Raw genomic sequence first — 27485 nt, 5'->3', positions numbered from 1 at the left:
GTGTCTACGTAACAGTTTTACCCCAGACTCAGCAGGACAGGGTGTATACTGAGCATGTTTCAACCCGTGTCCCTTGGTTGTGATGGGAGTTACTCGATGAGAACTAAGGAATGGCAAGTAGGAGAAATGTCCTTTGTCTCATAGTTCTGAAGGCCTTCAGATAAAATCTGCTAGGACAGGAGGAGGAAATCTAAAAATTTCAAGTGGCCAAATTCAGTTTCTGGTTTGCTTCCATGATGCCTTTCTATAGTCAGGAACTCTCAAAAATTTTTTGCACACCTTTGTCTTCTCCCACCAGGATAATATCAGTTCAGTTCATTTCTGTGAATATGCACTGAGGGTCTGTCTTGTGCCAGGCCCTGGCCAACAGATACTGGAAAAATGGATCCAGATGACTGTGGACCCTGCCTTTGAGATTTGCAACCCAAGCAAGGCTTGGCATTCTAGATCCTCAGGAATAGGGTGGCCATATCACTTTAATTTCTAGAAAGAGGGTAAAATTGGTTCTTCCTGGTTTAGGCTGGACTCCCCGAAGCTCCAAGCTGTGAGAGGTGACGACTGAGCACCCCTTTGCTGTCCCTGCCCCACTCAGAGCCCTAGGCAAAGGATGACAAAGGGAAGCTCACAAGTCACATGGCCAGATGAAGTTGGGTAGTGTGAAAACTTACAAGTCCAAGACAATGAAAAATGTGAGAATGAAAAAGTCAGTCATCAAGCAGTTTATGAATACAGATTTGAATCTTGGAAATCCTCAGTCCCCTTAGCAGGCAAGCATTCTAACCACTTTTGCCATCCTCTAGGCCCTTTATTCACCTTGACGATGACCATTTCCAGGGCTTACACTGCCTTTCAGAAAAATCTTATCAGTAATGGTAAAAACAAAATACTCTTTAAACTCTTTTCATAATATTTTGGCAATAAGAACCTCCGGAGTATGAACGTGTTCCAAGAGATGACACCAGTTATTTTCATTCTAACTGGTATTGTTTCATCTGGTTGTGGTTTGTTCCTTTCTCTTGAGCTTGCCCTCACCATCCTCCCCTGGGCGGCAGCTCTGCTGCAGGGCCTGCCCTCTGGACCAGCACAGGTGGAGCTGTGGGGAGCAGATGGTTCCTATTGCCATGTCTACGGGTTTCCCCACCCAGCCTGCCTTGGTCTGGGTGAGAGACCCAGAGCTACAGAGCTATTTAATGTGACAATCACACTAACACTTGGTTGATGGAAGGAATCCTACTAAGTCTTTGAGTGAGAAGCTTTCTTCCTGTTCAGACATTGTAAAAATAACTATGGTAATTACACTGTGCAACATGGTGGGCAAAGCCATCACCATGACAACTGCCGCAGGGCTATTTCTTGCACCGTCCTTCCCTGTGAACCTGGGGCAGAGCATCACCACACAGCTCAGTGAGTGTGATTGGGTAGGTGGCCAGGGTGAGGGGGCTAGACAAGTCTGTTGATCTGTTGTTCTGTTGAGCTGATTAGAATCAAGGTGAAAGCTCTCGGCACCCTTGGGAAGTTTCTTTTTCAGCCCGGGTTTCATGGCAGCAGTGGCAGCCCAGTGCCCATGGCCTTTGCTGGAACTTACTTGTGTTAATCTTCTGCAGAGAGATGTGCTTTTCCAGCTGCCTCCGCAGCTTTACCTCGGCACCGTATTTGCCCAGGGTACCATTGTCAGCCAGGATGAAGTGAGTGTGCGAGTTGTTGAGCAATGAGAGCTTGCTTAGGGGGTTGGACATGGTCTGGTACACTCTTGTTACCTGACAAAATGCATAACACAAATCAGAGCTGCAGAACTCAGACATGAAGACTAACGGGGGAAGCAAGAAGAATACATATGGACAGTGGCCACTTCATTTAATCGTGCACTTAAACCTATTCCCACTTCCCTGTCCTCTCTACTGAAGAATTTCTTCTTGCCAATTTCTTTATTAAATTAGAAAAAAATTAGTTATTTTAGATAATGACAACCTAGCATTTTAGATAGTGATGGCCCAGCAATTCCACTCTGGGGCATTTAATGCAGAGAAATGAAAACTGACAGTAACACAAAACCCTGTACATGGACGTCTGTTGTAGCTTCATTTGTGATAGCCAAACTGGAAACAGCTCAGATGCTTTTTAACAGGTATGTGGCTAACCAAACTGTGGTAGGTCCATACCATGGAATACCACTCAGCAATAAAAAGGAATGAACTATTGAAACACATAACAACCTGGAGGGATCTCTAGGAATGGGGAATTAAAAAAAAAAAAATCCTCAAGGTTACAAGAGCATGATCCCATTTATAGAACATTCTTGGAACAATAAAATTAAAGAGATAAAGGGCAGATTAATGGCTGCCAGGGGTTAAGGAGGTAGTAGAGGTGGGAAGGAATTAGGTATGGATAGTAAAGGGCAACATGAGTGATCCTAGTGGTGATGGAAATGTTCACATCTTGGCTGTATCAATGTCAATATCCCGGTTGTGATACCGTACCATAGTTTTGCAACATGTTACCATTGGGGAAAGGGGAAGGGCATATGGGACCTCTATTATTTCTTACAACTGCAGGGGAATCCACAATTATCTCAAAATAAAGACTTCGATTTTAAAAAATTGCCAATATCTGGGGAGAAAACACTTACATCCTTTCCAACCAGGTCTTCCTTATTTTCCACGATGCCCCATGGAGCAATTCCTATAGCACAAACCCGGCCTCTGGACTTGGAGGAGTGGTCTTTTAAGGCATCCCCTACGTGGCTGATAACACCTGTAAGCAGCCATGAATCATATTTTTAGGCCCATTACCTCCCGTCATATCATTATTTATGAACATTAGGAACCTCTTCTCTGAGCCACTCCATTCCCTATAGAATAGGGTTGAAGCATAATTATCTTCATCGTTAAAAGAAAGTACATCGAAAGTCTGAGCTCATAATAACTAGTCATTCTGCATTTGCTCCTTGAAAAGGGAAAACAAAAGCCAAAAACCAAAGCAATGGTTCAGGGACTTCCTTTTCTGAGACCTAAAGAGGGAAGTAAGTGGGGTGTCTTGGCAGTCCTTGGCTGCATTTGGCTAAAATTGAGGGTTAGAGTGCCTGGCATGTCCCTAACCTCTCCTTGCCTCAGTTTCCTCTCCTATAAGACAGTGGAAAGGATTGTCATGGGCCTCAGTGAAAATGAGGCTTGTATAGGGCTCAGCCCAAGGAATGGCACATCGTGGGTGCCAGAAAGGTCAACCATTATCACTATCACATCAAAATAAAAAACAAGCTACTGGATAAGGAGTTTACTTCTGTCATAAATATTGTTAGGTTGAGATATGTTTTATTTTTTTATATTAATTATTCAAAAGCTCTTTGGGAACCACCATGAGTCCTGAGCTTGTATGTTTATTGCAAGAGAATGAGGCTGCTCTTACCAGTACTGACGCCCCCAGTGAAGATCCAGGCCCCAGTGGTCATGGCGGCCTTGATCAGACCTTTCCCAAAGACCTGTTTCAGCTTGGGCTGCATCTCAAAGTTCTGGAGGCCTCCGTGCACAGATATTAAGAGCTTGGGGAGTTCCAGCTGCCAGTCTTTCACCATAAGATGAAGCAGTGAATCTGGCTTGGTGTCATAGGATACTCGGATATACTGCAAAAGAGTATGTGACACTCAGTACCGTTCTTGGTTTTCCCCTCGTATCACAGGGAAACAGCAAAAGCTGTCTTGGCTTTCTGTTCCTCTGTGTGAGTCTGTGGCCAAGTGAGGGAAGGGAACTTTGGAAGAGTTGCCAGATTTAGCAAACAAAAATATAGGACACTCAGTTAAATTTGAATTTCATGCGAACATTGAAAAATGTTTTATTGTAAGTATGACTTAATGCAGTATTTGGGACATACTTACACTAAAAAGTTATGCTGCTCATCTGAAATTCAAATATAACTGGGTATCCCGTGTTTTACCTGACAACACTTAATCTTGAAAAAAAATCAATTCTAAAGCTGGCTCAGCTACAGCCATGGCTCCAGAGGTTGGACAGGGCAATGTTGAGGGAGTGGTCCATTGGCCACACTGAGTGGGTGCTGAGAACGGGGATCCTGGGCCAACCTCTGGACTTGACCTTCCCTCCAAGGTGAGGAAGAGGTTAATGGTCAGATATCTGCCTTGGACCCTATGAACCACTTCTCTGTGTCCATGCCAATATGTAGAGTGCCATTCCAGAAGTCCTTATATTGTGCTATTTGGAATACAAATGAATTTTATTTGCACAATGACGTTGGGCCAGTGGAATAAAATGAAATTGCAAAAATGATCTGACTGGGCATGTGGGAGTATTATTCAGAATTAACTGAAAGGAATCACAGTGCTAACGCCTCCCCTCTCTGGCAGGGCTCATCAGAAAGGCAGAGGGCACTCCCTGTTTACACGCAAATGTGAAAGACCTTAGTCTTCTTGGGCCAGCTGAATGCAGGCCCAGGGAGGCTGCGGATGGACTTCAGAGGGAACTATTTCCAGACACTCCTAACCCATTTGGGGGTGGGGGGGGGCTTGAAGGTCCACAGTCATAAAAAACAAAACCAAACCCCGAACAACCCAAAAAACAAATAGCGTAATTTCTCACTCATCACTGGAGATGGAGTGATGAGTATGGTTGCAGACTTGGGCTGGAGCGTGATTTGCAGATTCACAATTCTGGTATGAATTTAGTGACACTACATGTTTTTTGTTTTGTTTTGTTTTAGAGATTTTATTTATTTATTTGGCTGAGAAAGAGACAGCAAGAGAGGGAACACAAGCAAGAGGAGAAGGAGAGGGAGAAGCAGGCTTCCCACTGAGCAAGGAGCTCAATGTGGGGCTCGATCCCAGCACCCTGGGATCATGACCTGAGCAGAAGGCAGGCACTTAAAGACTGAGCCACCCAGGCACCCCAGCACTACGTGCTTTTTTTTATAATAGTGCTCAGTTTCCAAATCTCATGACTAAAAATTTGAGTGTGCAGATGTATTTCCTGCCTTTGTAATGAAATGTCTAGGAGGACTGAGCCACACCCCTGAAAGACCCAGGTGTCTGCCGTCTGGCGGGTCTGGGAAGCTGGTTCTCTAAGGGAGACTATGGGCTCAGCGGCATCCCTTCCGAAGACCCCTCTTACCATGGCTTTATTGGAGTATCCGCCGCCCTGGAATTCAAGAGTTCCATAAGAATCTGTTGGGTAGCTCTGGGTGTGTTTGCTGACAGACCATTTTTCGGGTTGAGTCTCCACCAGTTTATTTTCCTCTTCATTTTTGCTGGATGTTACACTTGGCAGTGGGGGGATATGCTGGTTGGTGAGCTGGCCACAGCAACACCTGAACACAAAGGTACAACAGAGTTTTTGTAACATTTTTCTCCTTAAGATGAGTTCCTCTAAACAGAAGGGTAGCACCTAAATAGAGGCAGACTAACACCTTACTTATTCGGCTTTGTTAGGGATAGAGATACCCCTTATGATGGCCTTTTCCAAATAACCAATATGTATCTATTTATATACCAGTCCATTTAAAACATATTGGATGGTTGTCCTTCCTTACTGAACATATTTTAACTCTTGATGTCTTGAAAACATCAATACGGTCATCAGTTGTTGAACATTCTGTGACAAAGTATAATCATGTCCTCCAGGTAAAGAGTTGACCTTCCAGGATTTTTCAATATTGTTGAATTCTTCTCTTGCTTCGTAAAACATTTCTCTACATAAGTAACATCAAAAATATATTTCTTTTTCTGCTTATACTTTTATCATCATATTTAAGAATCTTTTGCTAAATCCAAAGTCATGAAGATTTGCTCTTATGTTTTTGTCTAAGAGTTTTATAGTTTTAGCCCCTACATTTAGGTTTTTGATACATTTTGGGGTAATTTATATATATGGTGTGAGGTGGGGGTCTAAATACATTCTTTTACGTCTTGATATCCAGTTATTTCAGTACCATTTGATGAATAGGCTATTCTTTCTCTATTTCTTTTGGCAACCTTGCTGAAACATTGATTGTCCATAGTTGTATGGGTATTTCTGGACTCTCAATTCTATTCCATTGGTCTGTATGTCTGTCCTTATGTCAGTACCACACTACTCTGATTACTGTAGCTTTGCGGTAAGTTTGGAAATCAAGTAGTGTGAGTCCTCCTACTTTGTTCTTTTTTAAAATAAGATTGCTTTGGCTATTCTGCATCCTTTGAAATTCCGTATCATTTGGCTTGTCAATTTCTGCAAAGAAGTGAGCTGGGATTCTGGTAGGGACTGCATTGAGTCTGTAGATCATTTTGTGAATATTGCCATCTTAACAATGTTAGCCTGTTCTGACCCATGAACATGGGTTATTTTTTCCAATTATTTAGATCTTTGTTAATTTCTTTCAACAGTGTTTTGTACTTTTCAGAGTAGAGGTTTTGCACTTCTTTCGCAAGTTGATTCCTAAGTACCTTATTCTTTTATTTGTTTTTAATTTTTTTTTTAATTTTAAGTAGGCTCCATGTCCAGCATGGAGCCCAAGGTGGGGTTTGAACTCATAATGCTGAGATCGAAATGTGAGTTGAGATCAAGAGTCTGATGCCTAACTGACTGAACCACCCAGGCACCCCACTATCTTATTCCTTTTGATGATATTGTAAATGAAATTGTTTTGTTAGTTTCATTTTCCTATTGTTCATTGAAAGTAGTTAGAAATACATATGATTTTTGTATATTGATTTTTTTTACACTGCATCCTTGCTTACCTTGCTTATAAGTTACAATAGTTTTTCAGCAATTCCTTAGGATTCTCTATATACAACATATGTCATCTGCCAATAAAGATAGCTTTACTTCTTCCTTTCCACTCTGGATGTCTTTTATTTCTTTCTCCTAATTACCCTTGGCTAGGACTTCTAGTACAATTTTGAATAGAAGTGGTGACAGTGGACATCTTTGTGTTGTCTCTGATGTTAGGGGCAAAACATCCGATCTTTCATCATTAAGAATGATGTTAACTATGGATTTTTCATAGGTGTCCTTTATTAGACTGAAGAAGTTCTATTCCTATTTCCTAGGGTTTTTTTTAATCTTAAAAGGTGTTGGATTTTATCAAATCCTTTTTTGCTCTCAGTTGAGAAGATCATGTGATTTTTGTTTTTTATTCTACTGATACGATGTATTACATTAGTTGATTTTCTGATGTGAAACCAACCTTGCATCACTGGGATAAATCCCAGTTGATTATAGTGTATAATTCTAGACTTGGTTTGATAGTATTTGTTCAAGATTTCTGCATCCATATTTGCAAAAGATATTGTTGTATAGTTTTCCTTTCTTGTGAATCTTTGTCTGGTTTTAATATCCAGGTAGTATTGGCCTCATGAAACTGGAAACTCAGATGGGGAGTGTTTTCTCATCTTCTATGTTTTGAAATTTTTTTGTGAAAAATTGGTATTAATTCTTTTAAAAATATTTGGTAAAACTCAGCAGTGAAGCCATTATTCTGTGGGTAATTTTTGATAGTAATCCTATGTCTTCATTTCTTATAGGTCTATTCAGATTGTGTAGTTCTTGAATTAGTCTGGTAGTTTGTATCTTTCTAGGAATTTGTCCATTTCATCTAAGTTATTTAATTTACTGTCATCGGTGTTTAAATCATAGCACTTCTCTATATACATTTTTATTTCTGTAAGATTGGTAGTAATGTCCTTTCATTTCTGATTCTAGTAATTTGAGTTTTCTCTCTTTGTTTCTTTATCGAGTTAGTTAAAAGTTTGTGAATTTTATTGAGTTTCCCATGAACTAGCTTTTGATTTCATTGATTTTTCTCTATTGATTTAAAATTTTCTCTTTCATTAACTTCCATTTGATTCTTTATTATTTCCTTCTGCTTCCTTAAGATTTAGTTTAATCTTACTGAGCCCGGAGGGGGGAGGGGCAGAGCTCTCTTGGTTCAAATACCACAGACTCTAGTCTTTCTTACTGAATTTTTGTCGGTTTTTTGGAATAGATATTTCTTTATTTCTTCTTGGCCCTTGGGACCATTTCCAGGGACTTTAAATGATTGTTTATTCATTCCAGTTTTTTTTTTTAGTGCATGCTAGAAAATGCATACAACTCACAGAGGAGTCTCATGTGTGAGTCCCTGAGGCCCTTTCCGCTTCTTCTGCTGCCTAGCCACTTGGCTGTGTGGGGGCCTGCAGTGCGGCAGGTGCTAAAGAGGGCTGGCATAGGTAGTTTCCATCAAGGAGGGTCTAGGTGTCACTGAAATAAGAAGGGACATTCATGTGCAACAAAAGGAAGACTTTTGTGATCTTTGGCGTTGTCCCCTAATGCATATTGCTTGCCCTGGGGGGCAATCACTGGGGTTTAAGCAAGGAGAGGAATCCATGAGGTGACAATGGAAAGGGCGAGCTTGGGGACATGGCAGGGCTGAGGTTGTATGTGTCAAATTTGACCTAGGTGATCGCTGAGAGTCTGTACACTCTGTGTCAGTGATCCCACCTGAATGGATTTCATATTGGGGGAACATATGGATAAATCATCCTCCTTCGGCTCTCCAAACTCCACTCATAGCTATTGTCCTCAGAGATGGGAAGGCTTAGCTAAATTCATCTCTGGTCACTTTCACAGCTTTAGAAGACCGACTATGTAGTTTATAACAGATTCATTTTCATGTAGGTGAATGAAATTGACATTATGTGTACAAAGTCTGCCTTTTCATAGAGTTACATCTAGTTAACTTAACCACTCAGATCTTTCCCATGGTGGAGGTACCTGTTTATCTAAATAACATCATGAAACTCTAACAAGAGGCCATGAAGTTATCCTGGAAATCTGTCTAATGCTGTTAGCATCTTGATCTCCCCAAGACTTGGAGGAACACTGTGGGCTCATCTGGTTATGAGAGCACACGTTAGATTACGATGAGTGTCGGACAGCAATCTTTTCTGCATCTTTTTTTTTTTTTAAAGATTTAATTTATTTATTCGACAGACATAGAGACAGCCAGCGAGAGAGGGAACACAAGCAGGGGGAGTGGGAGAGGAAGAAGCAGGCTCACAGCAGAGGAGCCTGATGTGGGGCTCGATCCCAGATCGCCGGGATCACGCCCTGAGCCGAAGGCAGACGCTCAACCGCTGTGCCACCCAGGCGCCCCTCTTTTCTGCATCTTAACAGAGAAGCTTCTTAGCTGAAGTATTCCCTGGTTAATGCCTCCCGTGGGGAATGGATTCTAGTCATTCTTCTTGTATCCTCTCCCCCCTCCCACAAACACAAGAGGAATAGTTGCTGGTGCCTGGTAGACAAGTGCTGGTTTGGATAACGTCTCAGTTGTGACTTCCAATTTACCTGTTAGGGTCTTTAGTGCTGGGAATTACAAAGATACATTCTCGTTTGCAAAAGGTTTTTTCTATCCAAGCTTTCTGTCCCTGGAAGAGAAAGAAATGAAAATTAGACTGATATATTCCCAAACTATAGTCAAAGTTCTTTCCTTTACTTTTATAAAATCACTATGCCACTAACAGGAAATCTGTTCAAAACATCTGAATAGACACCTTCAGTAAGAGTGGGGGCAAATCTTCAAGGATCTTAGCTCTGGTTCCTTTTCAGAGAAATGGCTTGGAATTATGTATTCATGGTTTCCATAGGGCTAAAACACCTAGGCTTTGCATGCAAGTCAGAGTCCGCAAAGGAGGCATGATGGCGCCCTGGAGTAAACCAGTGCCCAGACAAGCCCTGGTGTGAATATGAGTTACTGGAGGAGCCAACCCACAAAGTCTGCAAGTCTCTGATTACGGCTTTGTTTTGCTGTCAAGAACCTCATCTTCTCGGGGCGCCTGGGTGGTGCAGTCGTTAAGCATCCGCCTTCAGCTCAGGGCGTGATCCCGGCATTCTGGGATCGAGCCCCACATCAGACTTCTCCGCTAGGAGCCTGCTTCTTCCTCTTCCACTCCCCCTGCCTGTGTTCCCTCTCTCTCTGGCTGTCTCTCTCTCTGTCAAATAAATAAATAAAATCTTAAAAAAAAAAAAAAAGGAACCTCATCTTCTGTGGGCTTCTAGGCACCTACACACCATAGTAATTTTACAAGTGGACTCTAACTGGTGTTCAGATTCATTGCATGTTATTTTTATAATTAAACATTTTGAAGGTTGTAAGGAAATGGGCACTCACATAACACTGCCGCCGCAGCTGGAAAGTGGCAATCTCTTTCAAGGGCAATTTGGCAATAATATCAAAATTACAAAGCACATACCTTTGGACACTCTAGTATTTTGCCTTACCAACATGCCTGAACACATGCAAAATGACACACGCTCAGGTTCATTTATCGCATTCACGATTCATGATATCAAAAGACTGGACATCACCTACTGTCTACCAGTAGGGGAGTGTTCTTTGTGTTGTGGAAGAGTCATCCGTGGCATTCTGTATCAGACTTTATCTCTGTCCCAGTAGGAAAGGTCATCAAGCTACAGTAAGTGAAAAGGCAAGACATGGAATAATCTCTAGGGTATTGTCATTCTGTTACAGGGAAGAAATATGTATATGAAAATACACTTGCTTGAAGATGACACAATATACTAGGAAGGGCTCACAAGGAACAGCTAACACTGGTTCCTCCGAGGGGGCGGGGGGATCTGGAAGCCTGGGGGACATGGGAGAAGAGGAGACACTCACAGACTGGGTGCTCTTTTAAATTCTTGAAAAAGACTTATTTTTTAACTGCAGTTTTAGCCTTATAACAAAATTGAAATGGAGGTACAAAGAATTCCCATATAACCCCGTTCTCACACAGCCACAGCCTCAGTCATTATCAGCATTATCAGTATTATCCACGAAAGTGGTACGTTGTTTGCCAAGGTTGAACCTACATTGACACTTCATAATCCCCCAAAGCCCATAATTTACTGTAGGATTCACTCTTGGTGTCGTATAGCCTATGGGTTTGACAAATGTATAATGACAAGTATCCACCATTACAGTATCATACAGAGCAGTTCACTTCCCTAAACAGCCTCTTCCCTCTGCTTTTCATCCCTTCCTCCCCCACCCAGCCCCTGGCAACCACTCATCTTTTTACTGTCTCTGTAGTTTTGCCTTTTTCCAGAGTGTGATACAGTTGGAGTCATATGTTTGTAGCCTTTTCAGATTGGCCTCTTTCACTTACTAATATGCATGTAAGATTCTTCTATGCCTATCTGTGGCTTGGTAGCTCATTTCTTTTTCATGCTGAATAAGATGTCATTGTCTGGGTGAGCCGCCGTTCATCCATTCGCCCACTGAAGCTGGTGACTTCTGAGTTTTGGAATAACGACGCCATAAACACACAATAAACGATGCAAAAATAGAATAAAGATGCAGTAAACACCTATGTGCCAGTTTAAGTTTTCCCTTTTAAAATTTTGGGTTTTTTTCCTTAAGAATTTTGAATTATGTAAATGTATTAACTATTTAAAAATAGCAAAAGTTTGCCTGCAATGCAAAAGTAAAATAAAGCAAGTTTACAAAAAAGAGAAAAGCCCCTAGGCCGCTCTAACAATTGGGTGCTGTCATTTTTCATTTCTGACCTCTTGTTCTATGTCCGTTTGTTGAACATGTGTTTTGTGCAAGGCACTGTGCTGAGTGCTTGGGGACTTCCAGGGCAAGCTGGGTCACCACCCCCCCGGCAATGTCGGATGGTGCAGTGCCCGCGTGCACTGAAGGAGGCTGGAAGCACAGGGTGGCGTTCTGGAGCCAAGGGAGGCAGGAGGAAAGCCTGTCCATTTTACCAGGGAGCCAGCACCCTTCCCTGTGTCTCCTTGAGGCCTGGCTCAATGTGTGTTGTGATATCTGTGTATGTGCGATGTGTGTGCTTGTGTGGTGTGTTTGTGCGTGTGTACGATGTATGTGTGGTGCATGAGTGTAGAGTGTATGGTGTATACGTATGTGTGTGTGGTGTGATGCATGCACATGTGTGATGGTGTGTAGGTGAGCGGGTGTGGCTTGTGTGCTATGTATCATGCGGTGTGTATATAACACGAGTGTGTCTCTGAAGGTGGGTTGGCAGGCACAGGGAAGAGGAGAAGCCTCGCATGTGAAACCTGGAGAATCCTGAGTCAGATCTTGAAGAAACCATGGAGGGCAGAGCCTCATGCTCTTGGCCACTCTTCCACAGTCTCCAGAGAGCATCACAGTGTGACCTGTGACCTGAGGGTCTAGTGGCCTTCACTCACCTGGGCAGCAACGCTGATTTAGGGGTTCCCTTGTGTCCATGGATGCCACTCTTCAGAGCGTGGCAGCAACAACCACCTGTCACAGAGGCTCTCCCCAGTGAGGTTGTGTCACGACCCAATGCCACTTTTGTTGCGCCACAGAGTCCTGGCCCCAGTCTTAGTCATGCAGAGACAGTCTGATCAGGGTTTTCATCCTTCTGGAGGGACCTATGGGGCCCCAAGCCTTTCTGGGAAGATCGTAGAGTCAGCCGGTCACTTGAATTCTTTTTGAATAACAGGAATGGTTATAATTCAAAATCTTCCCTAGGGGCCTTCAAAAAGCAGCGCTGTATACCTTTCTCTCCAAATAATTTAATGACTGCTTGAAAATCACATTGCTAATGAGGGGAAAGTGGCCACATCAGCCCAGAGGAGAAAGCTCAGAGTGGCAAGTTCTGGCCCCAGGCCTTCTCACATGGAGTGTTACAACAATCCAGTGCGAAATAGCTAAGCAGGGCATTTGCTGCCTGGAGAGAAACTATGTTTTCCCTTTTGCATGTCGCTCCTCACTTCCCAGACAAGGGGAACTCTTTCTAAACAGAGTTCATAGTATTTGGACTATATGCCTTTAACTAAAGACACTAAGAGCACTAACAAATACTGAACTCCCATGAGTAGGCTAGTTTTTCACAGAGACATAGGATAGCAATTCTGAAGTTACTTTCTGTGTATTCTAGGACAGAAGAAAGAGATCAGTATATTGTGAATAATGGGAGCTGGGTTTCTCACTATTGGAGAAGGATTACAAACATAGAAAGTGGGGAAGGTTAGAACAAATCCCTGCAGCAGGGGATTGGAATTTGAAATGATTAGTATGAACCCATGGTTTGCAATGTGTATAGAGAGAAAAATTTATATAGATATAGGTGTGTGTGGTCCCTCTGCGCGCACACGCACACACACACACAGTATACGTAATATATTGTATTAGTTACCTATTGCTTAATATAATAAATTGTCCCCAAACTTGGTGGCTTAAAACCATAAAATTTATTATCCCACAGTTTCTGTGGACCAGGAATTGGATGAGGCTTAGCTGGGTGCTTCTGACTCTGTGTCTCTCTCAGGGATTCAATCAAACCATGGGTGGGGGCTGCAGTCTCACCCGAAGGAAATCCACTGGGGAGGACCCATTCCCAGCCCCCTCACATGGCTGTTGGCAGGATCCATTTCCTCTCAAGGACTGTGGGCCCAGCACCTCACTCAGTTTCTTGCCATGTGAGCCTCTCCACAAGTTGCCTCACAACATGGTGGGTGACCTCCATCAGAGGGGGGAGCATAGAGTCACAGAAGACAGAAGCCACGGTCTCTTTATAACCTCATATCTGAAGTGGTATCTCATCACTTTTACTGTATTCCATGCATTGGAAGACAGTCACCCGGTCCTGCCCCCCACACTCAGATGTAGAGGATTACTGTAGTGTAAGTGGACATTAAGCTTTTTCTATTATAATGTGAGTGCCTGACATTAAGCCTTTGACTGCTTAGGCATTCATGTCAAAGACATCCACCTTGAATAAACATATTGCCCGGTGTGTGATACAGCTACTAGCAAAACAACCAAATAAAGAACTAGGCTGCCCCCACTCACCAAGCTCCTTCTTTCAGAAAGCCCTGGGTGACCTAGATACTTGACCATTGCCCTTCCCATGCCCTAATTCTTGCTCTCATGCTTGAAATTAGCCATAGAGAGTAAACCCTCAAAACCCTAGACACCCCACCTTTGGACCCTAAAAAGGGTAGAGTTCTAGGTTTGCACTCTAATCTTTATCTGTGACCTTGCTGTGTGGTCCTCAGGTGTGCCATATACCCTCCAGGCTTGCGAGTAATAAATCTCATTCCTCAAAGTTTCTTGCTGTTGTTTGCTGAAGTGCATCTTGCGATCATGATAAGAATGACAAGGGCTGGTCCCGCCATACAACATTAGTCCCATGGTGGGAATATCTGCGCGGGCTTGCTGTAAGTAACACCGGCCTTGGCAAGTGCCTCAGGTATTCCTAGCCAGGAGCATCACTAGCAATAGGCTGGGACCAACACAACTATTTCAAAGGCATGAATATCAGGATATCACAAATGTTTTAGGAATGCTAAAAATTGTGGGTAAAAGTTTGAAGAGTAACAGGGAACAATCTCATAGTATCTCTCACAGATATTTACTAATTGCAAAGAGAAAATTAATGGCTTGACAGTGGAGAAATCTGGTGAACACCACCTAAAACCAAGTGAGCATCTCCAGTAATGGAACAAATATTCACCATGAGCCTCCCGATAAAATGCACAGAGGATAAAAATGCCAAAAATACATAACCTGAATCTAATCAAGAGGAAACCTCAGACAACCCAAACAGAATCATCCTACAAAATGACTCATACTCTGCAAAAATGTCAAGGCCATGAAAGACAAGGCAAGACTGGGGAATGGGTCTAGAGGCTATAGACACATGACTAGGGAATGCCCTTCCATCTCTGGGCCCTGCAGTCTTGGCTCCCTCTCAGCCCCTCCTCCTGCTCCCTCTGTAGCCCCCTCCCTTCTCTGCTAGGCCCTGCCCTCTCTGCCTGTTCCATAGGTCCTCCCTCTCAGCCCCCCTCACATAACAAACCAGCCAGTGGGCACCTCTAGGAAACCTGTGCCAACACAGTTGGCAATCAGAAAACCAATGTCCAGCTCCTAGAGGAATATGCTCAGGTCCCACATCATCAAAAAGGGAAATGCCACCTGCCCAATAGGATTTAATATGCTGAGGTGGATGCAGGACTTGGAAGGCAGTAATGTGCCTCTCGTTTTTATTAATGTCTGTTCTGTCTCAGGCAGCATTTAAATGCCTCCATCACAGAGTGCTCCCCTCACCCCATCTCCTTTACAAGCAGGTGCAGGGCATCTGTGATCCTGAGGGAGCATTGGCTTGCACATTACCCCTCAAACTTGGGAGGGGCCTTTTCAGAGTGCCAAGCCCCAGCCCTTGCTTGTAGCCAAGAGCAGCAGCTGGCATCCTCCAGGCTCAACTCATTTCCCTCTGCTTCACTAAAAATCCTTTTTTCCCCTAATAAATAAACTAGCATGTGACTGACATACTTTCCCTGAGGGAAAAAGTGCTTTGCTTTAAGGATTAACTACTGATTTTTTAAAAGTTTAGTCCTGAAGAATGTCCTTGTTCAAAATTTCCAAGTTACTGCTGAGTCTCCAAAATATTCTAGAATCTTCTGAGGATAAACAGAAGGTATAAGAATCGGTCTTTGCATCTGATCTCTCACACTGTTTCGGTCTCTGCTCAAATGTCCCCTCTTCAGGGAGGCTCTCTGACGCCCCATCTCGCCCCCAAGCCCTGCTCCCTGTCCTCCATATGCTTCATCCCACTGACCTCATCCCTCTCTTTCCTTCTGCGTCTTCTCCTACAAAAGCCATGGAAGCTGAAACCCTGTTCAGTTCTCTGTTTTATCCCCAGTGCCTCCACAAATGCCTGGCAGAGAGGAGGTGCTCAATACCCTGTAATGACTAAATAAGTCAATAAATCACCCGATGGAACATTGCCAGGGCTGCTCAGTGCTTATCAACACCGCCTACCGCAGCCTTAGCCCCTGGGCCCACGCTCCCCCAGCCGTGTGCACACAGAGCAGAAGGGAGGTGACCAGGTCACCTGAGGAGAGTCTCTGCTCACCGTGGGGAAGTTCAGCCTCCTGAGTGGCTGCACAGCACTGATGCAGGGGAAAGGCGAAGGGTGGAGGACCCCTTAGTCAAACATTCCTCCTTCCCCTCCAGCCTCTGCTACCAGGGCTGAATACTGCCAAGGTAACAACAAAGAGCCAGAGAATCTTGTAAAGCACGTCCTTGTGAAACGAAAGAACAGAGTCTCTATAGTTCATTATGAACCCTTCAGATCCCCCTGTTAGGGTAGATATTATCCACTCATCGAAATATTCCTGCCCATCACGAATGGTTATTTTAAACACTTTAGGGCAAGATAACAGGAACACTGGCACTGGGGATTTAAATCTGACCTGCGAGAGTGCTCTCTCACTGGACAGTCTGTCTGCAAGGAGAAGAGAGGGGACATGGAGGTGGTGCCACCATCATGTTCCCCAAGCCCTCTGAGCTGTGACTTTTTCATCTCTGAGATGGAAACGGGCTTACATAGTTTGAGTCTCACCTGGGATAACACTTGTACAGTATCTGGGAAGTACTAGATTTTTAAAAAAGATATTATTTATTTATTTGAGATAGAGTGAGAGTGAGTGAAAGAGAGACAGTGAGAGAGCATGAGTGGGGAGAGGGGCAGAGAGAGAGGGAGAAGCAGACCCCCAGCTGAGCAGAGAGCCTGACCCAGGGCTCGATCCCAGAACCCTAGGATCATGACCTGAGCCAAAGGCAGACGTTTAACAGACTGAGACACCCAGGTGCCCCAGTGAGGTACTAGCTTTAAAGAGAAATCCAGGCCATTATTTTTGTCGCAGGATAGTAAGATGCATGATGGAAATAGAGGCCGTATGTTGTCAAGGTTTCAGCTGGTGGTTCTAAAACCAGCAGGTGCTCAGGGGTTCGGAGGAGGTAAGTCAGGGAGGAAGAGACTTGAGCTAAACCTCATAGTACAGGCAAGATCTGAAAAGGTGGGCCGAAGACATCTGGGGCCAGGGAATGGTGGGGTGGGAGGAACAGCATGTGCACAGCAGAGGGAGTGAGGATGCCGGTGGACAGTGGAGGGGGAGGGAGGGGAGTAGGGTGGTGGAGGAGAAGAGGGGGTGCTGAGGCGCAGGTGGGCGAGGACATGGAGGGGAGGGGCAGGTTTCTTGTGCCACCCCTCACGTGAGATTGGGGATGGGCTGTGAAGGAGAAGGCCCACCATGAGATGAATGTTTTAGTGGGGGTCTTCTCTCAGTAAGTGAAGGGCAGGCAGAAGCCACGCTGCCACAGATTCATGTTCCACGTGCTTTGTGAGCACCACCATGTGGCCAGTGTGGGGCTGGCCGGGCTCAGGGCGATGGGCAGGGGGTGGAGGTGAGCCAGGTAGTCATGGCCTGCCCTCATGGGGTTTCCATTGTGGTCCAGTAACAACTAGCAGCAAGCAAACAAGGCAGCAGATAAACCAGAGCATTGCAGAGTGTGGTAAGAACATGAAGGGAATAAAGAGGAGGGTGTGATGGAGTATGTGGTGTGCATGTGGGTAGATTGGAGGTCTTGTTAGATTGGGAAGCCTTGGCTGAACTGGTTACACATTTAAATGGAGAAGAGAAAGACCAGAGGAGAATTCTAGGTGATGGAACAGGCTGTGGGGGGGACCTGGGGCAGACAGCTGGGGTGGCTGCTGAGAAGCGTGGACTGGGTATACGGTAGACCTTAGAACTGGAGAGACAGGTGGGGCGTGTTCTGTGAGGACTTTAGGCCTCAGGAAAGGGTACCCAGAGGAGTAGCATGAACTTCTGGGGATGGCAAAGGGGACGCAGGGCACCAGTAGGAAGACTGGAGTGTGGTCCAGGCAAGACATGTTGGAGGCTTGGACTAGCCTGGGAGCAAGGAAGGTGGAGTGGGGTGAGCAGGTTGGAGATAGCTGGTGGAGCAGGGAATGGAACTTGTGCTGATAAGAGTGAAAAAAGGGGAACCCAGTAATGACCCTTGGCTTTCTGGCTTGTGAAACTGGGTGGCTAGTGGTGCAATTTACGGAAGTGGGATAGCTCCGGAACAGATTTGGGGAGGAAAACCCAGGCTCCAGGGGCCCCTTAGACTTCTAGGTACAGCAGAGGGGTGTCATAGCTGCTGGCTGCACAAGTTTGGGTATGTGCTATCTAAGATAATGGGAATCACTGAGATTGTGGAAGAAAAATGACACATCTAAGAGAGAAAGGCGGCCTAGCACTGAGCCTCGAGGAACAGAGGAGGGGCCTGTGGAAGAAAGGCCGGTGAGTTGGAGGACAGATGCAATGGTCCCTCTGCCGGGGACTCTGTGCCCACGATGGGCCGCACCAGATGATGGCTCAAGAGCACAGGGTCCCAGGACCTCCCCCTCCTCCCCCAAGTTGTCCAGGCCCTGCTCCCCTATCCCCCCACTCCAGCCCCAGCCTTCTCAACGGTGTCCAGGGACTACCAGGTTTTTATTATGATTTTTTTTTCTTTTGGTAAAGAAAGAAAATAAAAGAAAGAAATACCTACTGTAAAGAGGACGAAGGTAACTTTGTACAGTCTGGGTTTTGTGGTCACCCAGGTGCTGGTTGTCAGACTGTTCTCTGCACTTTTATGTAGATTTAGAGGGTGGGGCCTGAGGCTGTGCAGACAGCTGGTACCAACCCCTGTGAGAAGTGTCCTGGGAGGCCCAGAAGTGGTGGGAGCTGGAGGGGCGTGAGGAGTCAGGAGTATTTGACCTTCTGGAACATGTACACACAATGGGGATGACCCTTTAGGAGAGGTGCAGCAGGGAGGAGGAGTCTGCTGGGGGACACCCTTGAGAAGGCTGGGGCTGGGACAGGGTGACGGGGGCGGGGGTGGAGAAGGTGTGGAATGGAGGGGGTGGGACTGGACAACTTAGGGGAGGAAGGGGAGGAAGGGGAGGGGCAGGGCAACAGGGGGAGGCAGAAGGCAGGGCCAGGAGGACAGGGAGTGGTTTCTGGCCTGGGCAGATGCGACCAACCCTGGGATGTGGCTTCCAAATATAAGAGCTGGTTTACTGTCAGGCGAGTCTCTGTTTACTCAGTGGCCCTGTTTCTTGGGCCAAAATTAACAGCAAACCTCACAGTGAAACGACTGATTCACGGACCAATTTAGCCAAAAGAAACTGCTTGTCTCCTGTGTGTATTTAAAGCAGATGCCTCAAGTGCTCATTCCAGGGCTGCGTGTGGCCCACACGTGGACTTGGTCTGACCCTTGTAGAAAGGGAAGAATTAGCTGCCATTATCAACCGAGAGGGGGATTACGTGCAGAAATCTTGACTTCTGGCTTCTCTGGAATGCCCTCGCTACATGGGGGACACCAGGGGACATCCCCACACATGCCCCAAGCTGCTGCCCTTGCCTGGCTTCTGGGAGCACCTGTGGGCCTCACCCGGGGCAGCACCTGCATGCCTGGAAACTCTCCATCCCAGAGAATGAAACAACTCCCCTGCCAAAGCACTGGCACAAAGCATCTATCTCTGTGTGCACAAGGATTAGAACTCCACAATTGTTCCTTCCTCCTCCACCTGCCATGCACTCACCCCACCATGTAGGAGGTCTTGGGCCCCACCCAACAGGCCATTTCTGGGTGGTTTGCCTGATACTCCTGCTCTGGCCTCTCAGGGAGACTCCTGGGCCAGACAGACTTGCCCCCTACAGCAAAGAGAACCAGTAGGAGCCCCAAGTAATGGCCCACTGTGTGGCTGCCCCTCTGGCACTGGGCCTCAGTTTTCACGTCTGTAAAATGGGGATGAAAACATGAGACTCCAATGATAGTGCTTGAAAGAGCTTCGAGCTCTGGTTTCCTGAATTATTGGCACAGTCCCCAGGAGGTGACAGGGCTGGCCCGCAGGAAATGTCAGGGTTCATCGAAGCCCCTCATTCTTCTGGGCCAGGGTTCCCTCTTCCCCAGATCCCAGGTCTCCAGCCCTCTTCTATCTAGGGACCCTCCCTGGGACACTGTAAAACCATCCTCCAGACTGGAGTCCCGGGAACAGAGCTGGCTCTTTAGGCCACAGGGAGTAACCTTTTTCTTTTTCTTTCTTTTTTTAAAAAATTGAGATATAATTCACATACCCTAAAATTCACCTTTTAAAGGGTGCAGTCAGTAGTTTTTTTAGTATATCCCCAAGACTGTATAACCGCACCACTGTCTAATCCCAGAGCATTTTTGTCATCCCTAAAGAAAAGTCCTTTGCTTATTAACAGTCATTCCCCACTCCCGCATTCCCCCCAGTTCCTGACGACAACTCAACTGCCTTTTGTCTCTATGGATTTTCCTATTCTGGACATTTTACATAAATGGAATCATCAAAATGTAGCTTTTTACGGCTGGCTTCTTTCCCTTGGCATGTTTTCCTGCGTAGCAGGAATGGAGCAGGTGTCAGGGCTTCGTTCCTTTTTATGCCTCAGTAATATTCCACGGGAGGAATTCAGCCGATCGTGGACGCTAGGGTTGTTGCCACTCCCTGGTTATTGCAAAGAGCACTGCTCTAAGGACATTTCTCTTTTTAGAGCGAGTACTGAATAAGGCCAGGAAAAAAAGAAGCAAATTTATTAGCTTGTTAACCTGTGTTTGTGGTAGGGGACACAGAATATTTTCCTCTCATTTCTTCATTATTTATATCATGTTTTTAATTGTCTAAGGAAAATTACAATTGACTTTAAAAAGAAAATGAGAATGTGCCCATGGTACCTGGCCAGTGTTCAGAGTCTCTGAGCCCAGGGTCTCCCAACTCCAGCTCTGGGAGGCCAGCCTCATGGTTTGGCCTAAAACCCTTGGGGTTTTAGCAGCATCACTAATTTTGTAATCTTCCAATAACGCAGCTGACTGCCATTCCATCATCTCGGGTTTATGAATATTTTGAGCTGTGATTGCAAATAATGGAGTTATAGGACACGTCTTGAATGGCAACTAGTAGTTTGATTCACAATGACAAAAGACTATGTATTTTTTCTACACTTGTAGAAAAGTTGCAATGGATTGAACGTTTGTGCCCCCCTCCCCCCATCCGTATGTTGAAATCCTAACTACAGTGTGAAGGTATTAGGAGGTGGGGCCTTTGGGAGGTGACTAGGTCAGGAGACTGGAGCTCTCCGGAATGGGATTAGTGATGTTACAGAGTAGATTCCATAGAGTCCCCTTGCCCCCTCTACCATGTGAGGGTACAGGGAGAAGACAGCCATCTGTGAACCAGGAAGCCCTCACCAGACACCACATCTGCAGGTGCCTTGATCTGGGGCTTCCCAGCCTCCGGACCTGTGAGAAATAAATGTATGAGCCACTCAGTCTACAGTATTCTGTTACAGTAGCCTGAATGGACTAAGACAAAAGTCTTGCCACAATTCAGTGTGTGGATCTCATCAAAATTGGGTTTTCCTGTTTAAATGTGAGCACACACCCATTTGTTTTTGGAATGATCATTCTTGATGCAGTCAAATCACATAAGATAAGGTCTTAATTCAAAGTGGTGCTGCCTGGAGGCCAGATACTCACACGTGCTCCCTGCCAGGCTGACCTCACCTTCAGTGAGGGGCTTGCTGACCTTTGGGTGGAATGCAGGGTGGTTATTAGCCCCGAGCAAGTGCAAATCACCAATTAGGAGGAAAAACCAAAGCAAAACAAAAGAAAAGGAGAGCCCATCAGAGCAATCCAGGTACTTAATGACAGAGCTGGGCCAACCACACAGGCAGCAGCTGGGCTTAGGCCACTGAGTCTTTGATACTCGCGTCTCATTTTTACTGCTGACAGGAAAGACCTCCAGGTCCCACAGACACAGCAAAAGACCCTGGACCCAGATGGATATTTCGATATCCTGGAAGGAAGGTCTTGTGGGACCAACTCACACATCCACTTATTTTGGACCATTTGAAGGAGGAGAGGAAACACGAAGGGGCCATGTGTTGGGAGATGCAATTCTTCCACCCCCCAGACAGCTCTGCCGGTCTGGTCAAGAATGAGGACTGATGGGCAAGGAGCATGAGCCATTTGTACTTCAGCTGAGGGCTCTCCACTGAGCCTGAAGAAAAGGGGTGAGCTATCAGGAGCTCAGGTAAGATGATGGGCTGGCAGGGGTGATGGAGGAGAAGAGGGAAGGTGGCCAAGGTCAACTTCTAGCCCCCAGCAGAGCCATCTGAGCAGAAAGCTCCTGCAAGTTACATGCCCATCTGGATGTCTGATGCCTCTGCTCCCCACTTCCAGGATCACATAAGGATAAGCTAGACAAACACTTCTAAACACAAGCTATGCTTCACAGACGTGAGTGGTCTCTCTTCCTCATTATAGCACGGGACCCAGGGGTGGCCCGTGTTTTTAAGGATCATGCTTTTGAAGAAGGATGCCTTGCTCTGTAGATGGGAGGAAGCCACAGTTTCTGGGTGCTAGGATCTGCACCACCCTACATGCCTCTTCTCCTTCCGGTGCCAGACACCTATACCTGTTCAGGTCAGTGATGCCACGTCTCCCAGAATGGGCCAGTGGGTGCTGAGTGGAGTCAGCTCTTCTTCCTGTCTCCTCCCCTCGAGCCCTGCTCCTCAACAGAACCTGGCCCAGAAACTTGCTTCTGGAATGGGATTCCCCAGGGTCTGTGCCAGTGTTCCTCAAAGTATGGTGCGGGGGAGGTGGTTACCAATGCAGACGCCTGGCAGCTACAGGGTGGGAGGGGTACTTGTAAATCAAACATCCGATAAGGCATCAGCACCCAGGGCGCCTGGGCGGCTCAGTCAGTTGAGCGTCTGACTCTTGGTTTCGGCTCAGGTCATGAACTCAGGGTCATGGCATCGAACCCCGCATTGGGTTCTGTGCTCAGTGGGGAGTCTGCTTGAGATTCTCTCTCCTTCTCCCTCTGTCCCTCCCATGTATACTCTCTCTCTCTCTCAAATAAATAAATAAATAAATAAATAAATAAATACATACATAAATCTTTAAAAGAAGAACATCTGGAATATGTAAAAAATTCTTATAACTTAACAGTGACAAAAATAACAATAGTAAACATCCTGATTTAAAGATGGGCAAAGGGCTGGAACCGCCATTTTCCAAAGAAGACCTATAGATAGCCGACAAACACAGGAAAAGAGGCTTAATATCACTAATAGGGAAATGCAAATCAAAAGTACGGTGAGATATCACCTCACACTATTAGGATGGCTACTATTAAACAACTATAGGAAATAACAAGTGTTGGCGAGGAAGAGGGAGAAATCTGAACCCTTGTGCACTACAGGTGAGATTCTGAAATGGAGCAGATACTTTGGAACACAGTACGGTAGTTCCCCAAAACCGAAACATGGAATTATCACATGATCCAGTAATTCCACTTCTGAGCCTATATCCCAAGGAATTGAAAACAGCATCTCAAAGAGATACTTGTACACCCATGTTCATGGCAGCATTATTCAAAATAGCCAAAAGGCAGAGTCAACCTAAGTGTCCCTCTGCTTGAGTGAGCAAAAAAATGTGATCTGTCTGTACAATGGAATAGTCTCAGTCTTAAAAAGGAAGCAAATCCTAACACCTGCTCTAATGCGGCTGAATCTTGAGGCCGTTACGCTGAGTGAAACAAGCCAGTCACAAAGGACAGATACTTAGATGAGTTACCTCAAACAATCGAATTCATAGACGCAGACAGTGGGATGGGAGCTGCCAGGGGCTGAGGAGGGGAGATGGGGAGTTCGTGTTTACTGGGTAGAGCTACCATTTGGGGGGGATGAAGAAATCCTGGATAAGACGGTGCTGACGGCCCACACAGCAACGTAAATGTCCTCGATGCCAGTGAACGGATTCTTAAAAATCGCGACGTTGGTAAATATTATGTTGTGTGTATCTTACTATAATTAAGTATACATTTTAAAGAATGCAGATATCGAGGCTCCATTCTAGGCCCTGGAATCAGAATCAGGGTGTGCGAGTCTGTATTTTAACAAGCTTTCGAGATCCACTGCCCATGCTGCTCTCAGTTCCCTGCTACTCTGTTTGGGTCCTTCCAAGCTAGACCTCTCAAGGAGCTGCAAGTTCATGGTAGAGAGGGAACAAGTCAGAGGAGACGCGTCTGATGGCAGTGCTGTCACCTGGACACCCAGGGAAGGATTCAGTGCTTGGAAGCTGTCGAGCAGCCATAGTGCACTTGGGCCTGGTGTGCCTTTCTTGGGTGATGGGCAGGGCCAGGGTTAGGGTGAAGCTGGTCAGACACTCACCCCAGGGTTCCCAAAAGTCAGTACCTACAATAAACAACATGTCATATGAAATTTTAAAAAAATAAAATCAATGCAAAGAGCCCATTGTGAACACAATATCAACATTCTAAAGACAGGTTGTGGTCGCCTGTTTCATGACCTTGCATCATGGTGCAAAGGTGGTTTCCAAGCAGCTCAGAGTTCTTGGGTTGTGCAACCAGCCGGTGTCCACTGGGCAGTGTGCGAGGGCTCACAGTGGCCAGCATGTTGGGTGGTGGGAGGCTTTTTATATAGTCATGCATTTTGACTGGAGAGTTCTTATTCATTTTTCCCACGCAGGTGAAAACATGAGAGGATATTTTGGTAAGTGTATGTAGGGCACTCATTGTTCCTTCTCCCACAGACTCCAGTATGGCTCAGCGTGGTGCCCACAACAGGTCACTGGTAACCATGGCAGGTTGGCCCTCTGTGGCCCACACCACTGTTGGAGGATGGTGGGGAGGCCCGTGTTGAGTGTGATAGAGGACTTCAACTAACCTCCATTCTGACCCTAGTCTGTACTTTCTAACGAATGAAGTTCTTCTTTCCAGCTTATCTCTTAACTCGGGTGAAAGATCCAGTGGGCAATGCATCCCATGATGGGAGCCACAATAGCGACTGGCCTGATGCCAGCAAGACTCCATGTGATTGACCCCAAGACAGTGATCCACCTGACCTTTATGCCCATTGCACAAACCCACCGACCTTTGTCCCACGTTCTCCTTCTATGAACCTAGAAGTATTTTCAGCACTTGGGGGACAGTCTTTGAGACGCTGGTCGGCTGTCTTCCCCGTGTTGGCCTCCCTGAAATAAATTCCTTTCTTGTTTTGTCACCACTGTTCTCTCTCCCTTCAGATTTTGTCACAGTGAGTGGCCAAACCTGGTCTATTTGGGAGCTCCAGAGCCAGGTGCTCCGGCACCCCTGTGCCCGGGCTACAAGGGGACCTGGGATCATAATGAGAAGATACATTCTAGAAGGCACAGTGGTTGGGGGTGGGGCGGGCTTGGCAGGTCCCACGCTCACCTCTCCAAGACCTGAAACTTGATTTGGAGCTCAGTTTTCTATTCTTTTCCTTAAAGAGATGGCCCCCAAAGCTTCAAGCCTGGAGCATAATGTGGGGGTGGGGGAAACCATTTCCATGGGCTGGTGGAGGTGGGGTCTGGAGATGGTGTAGGTTTTTTTTTTTTCTTTGCTTAGAATTAGAAACAAACAAGCATCCCTAAACTAATATGTGCTCCATGGAACAAATTAAAAAGATTGGGAAATGTCTAAATTAAAAAGTGATTCTCCGACCATCTGCGTCCAACCCCTAGCCTCCAGCAGGAACGCCCACTAACACTTGCAGCCCGCCCTGCAGACATTTCCTCCTGTTTATTCAAACACACACACTCTTGTAAAGAGCGTTTTAAGAATGACAGTTAGTGATATTTGTGGGCGTCTTTTTGAGCCATCGTGAAATAGGAAAACTAAACAGGTGTCGTGAAGGACTGCTTCTTTTCCGCTTCTCTCCCTGCTAGGACTTGTACCCTCACCACACACATGTATGTCCTCCTTGTAAAAGTCAAGGAGTTAATGATTTCTTTGGCGTCTTCCAGCACAATAGATAACATGTAAGGAGTGACGGGCGAGGTCAGTGTATACATTTTCTAAGACCACCGACTCCAGACACCTTGCCGGCAAGACCCCGGGCTCCAGGACATAAAAGACTTATGGAGGATACCTGAGCACTTGTCCTTGTTTTGTCCAGTGCCTGAGAGGACACGTGCACCAGATCACAGTCCTCAATAAAAACCCCAGACCCCAAGCAAAGACGAGACTCACTCTCCTTTCCTTCCTGAGTCTCCCAGACTCTTATCTGTATCTGCTCTGTTTTCAATAAACTCTGCTCTCACTTCTTGGCTTGCATTTGATTTCTTTCCTGCATAAAGCCACGACCCCTCTTGGCCAGTCCTGCAGGACCCCCTCTGGGTCCTTGGACCTGGCCAGCCTGAACCCACTGCTCATCTTTAAGCAGTGAGCATCGTGTTCCATCCTGTGATCCCCTGGGCATATTCCACATGGGGTCACCCCTGAAAAGAATCTTCCCAGTGGGTTTGGCCTGGTGCCTGAAAGTTTTACTAATGAAGTCATTTCTTTGGGTGAAGGCTTTGAAGGTGGTCCCTAAAGTAAAAATGCAATCAAAGGTGTGGGGGAAAGAAAAGGACTCTGGAACTCTGACATACCTGTCAGCTCCCAGATTCTTACGTTTCTTACATTTATGACCTTGGCCAAGTTATTTACCTTTCCTAAGCCTCAGTTATCTTGCCTGTTAGGTGGGATTGTTGTGCGGGTTAAATACAATTTAGTGTGAAAAACCCCAAGCCCATTGTCTGGCAGAGATCAGTACTCAGGAAGCAGTTTTTGAGTTTCTTAAATGAGCATGAACTGGATGAAGTGTAACCAGGGTAAGATTTCAGCTTCCTTTTAAATGCCCAGGATCTGTCAGGTTGGGTCGGTGGACCTTGGAACACTGTTCCTAATTCCCCGGTCCATGGCAGAGGAAGCAGGAGGCCGGTGGGATGTGGGGCTGAGAGCCAAGCCCAGGCCTGACCAGCTGTCCCTGAGATCAGTGACACTTTGATGAGACAGAGAGCCTTCCCTCTCAAACTCACAGCTCAGTCATCAGCCCTGACAATGTCAGACATAAGTCTTGGTTTGTGTTTTTCCAGGGCTTTCTTTCACCAGTATTCTCCCTCTCTGTCCTCATAGCAGCTCTGTGCTGACACTATGACCATCCATGCTAAGTCAGATTCCTGGGGCTCCTGGGGACCAGTGTGCATGCATTAATCAGCAAGCACCTCTCATATTTCAGTACTGTTTGTGCAGCCGATGGCCAGTTTGCAACAGTCAGCTCCGAGAGACTGAGAGCCAGGACGGGACAGATTTGGTCAGCTAGAATGCAAAGGGAAGTTACTGAAATAAGAGGGCTAAGCATTATTAGCGGAAGGGAGATGGGGGAGGGACAGAAGCAGAGAAAGAATGTGTTTTGTTTTGCAGAAGCAACAGTTCCAGCGAAGGAGACCCCCACCAGGTCTTTCACCTGAGAGCCCCTTGCTAGATGGGTCTAGCCTGATAGCACCTTACATGAGCCAGTTTGAGCCAGGCTGGAGCTGAGAAGCCCCCCTGAGTTGTCCTGAAGTTACCTTTAGCTCATTATGATACTAAGATCTCCTCCTATGGGTGGAGTTTTCCACCACTTTTCAAATATGCAATGTGTGCACTAGCATGTTGAAACGCTGAGCAGGCGCAAGTGAACCGAAGTGCCCAAATAGAATATGTCTAAGTTCCTGAATGTGTATGCAACCTCCTTCCCCTGGCCCCCGGTACACTGTACTGACCCCACGGGAGACAGTGCTTTGAGAGCTAGCTCCCTGTTTCTTCTTACTTG

General features: G+C 45.9%; 1 protein-coding gene across 1 annotated transcript in view; it reads right to left on the bottom strand.

Annotated features, from left to right (window-relative positions):
• The window catches only part of TRPM1 (transient receptor potential cation channel subfamily M member 1), a 65965-nt gene extending 60329 nt beyond the window's left edge, over positions 1-5636 (bottom strand). The window contains exons 1-4 of the mRNA XM_040642667.1: positions 5115-5636; positions 3403-3616; positions 2627-2751; positions 1586-1757 (exon numbers count right to left, since the gene is read on the bottom strand). Of these exons, the coding sequence (XP_040498601.1) occupies positions 1586-1757; positions 2627-2751; positions 3403-3616; positions 5115-5345 (742 nt within the window). The 5' untranslated portion in view covers positions 5346-5636. The remainder of the gene's footprint in view (positions 1-1585; positions 1758-2626; positions 2752-3402; positions 3617-5114) is intronic.
• Between the last annotated feature and the right edge of the window lie 21849 nt (positions 5637-27485).

Source organism: Ursus maritimus, unplaced genomic scaffold (genome assembly GCF_017311325.1).
Source record: "Ursus maritimus isolate PB19 unplaced genomic scaffold, ASM1731132v1 scaffold_27, whole genome shotgun sequence".
NCBI lineage: Eukaryota > Metazoa > Chordata > Mammalia > Carnivora > Ursidae > Ursus > Ursus maritimus.
Note: the sequence above shows the minus strand (reverse complement) of the source record. Positions and strands in the feature narration are given on the sequence as shown.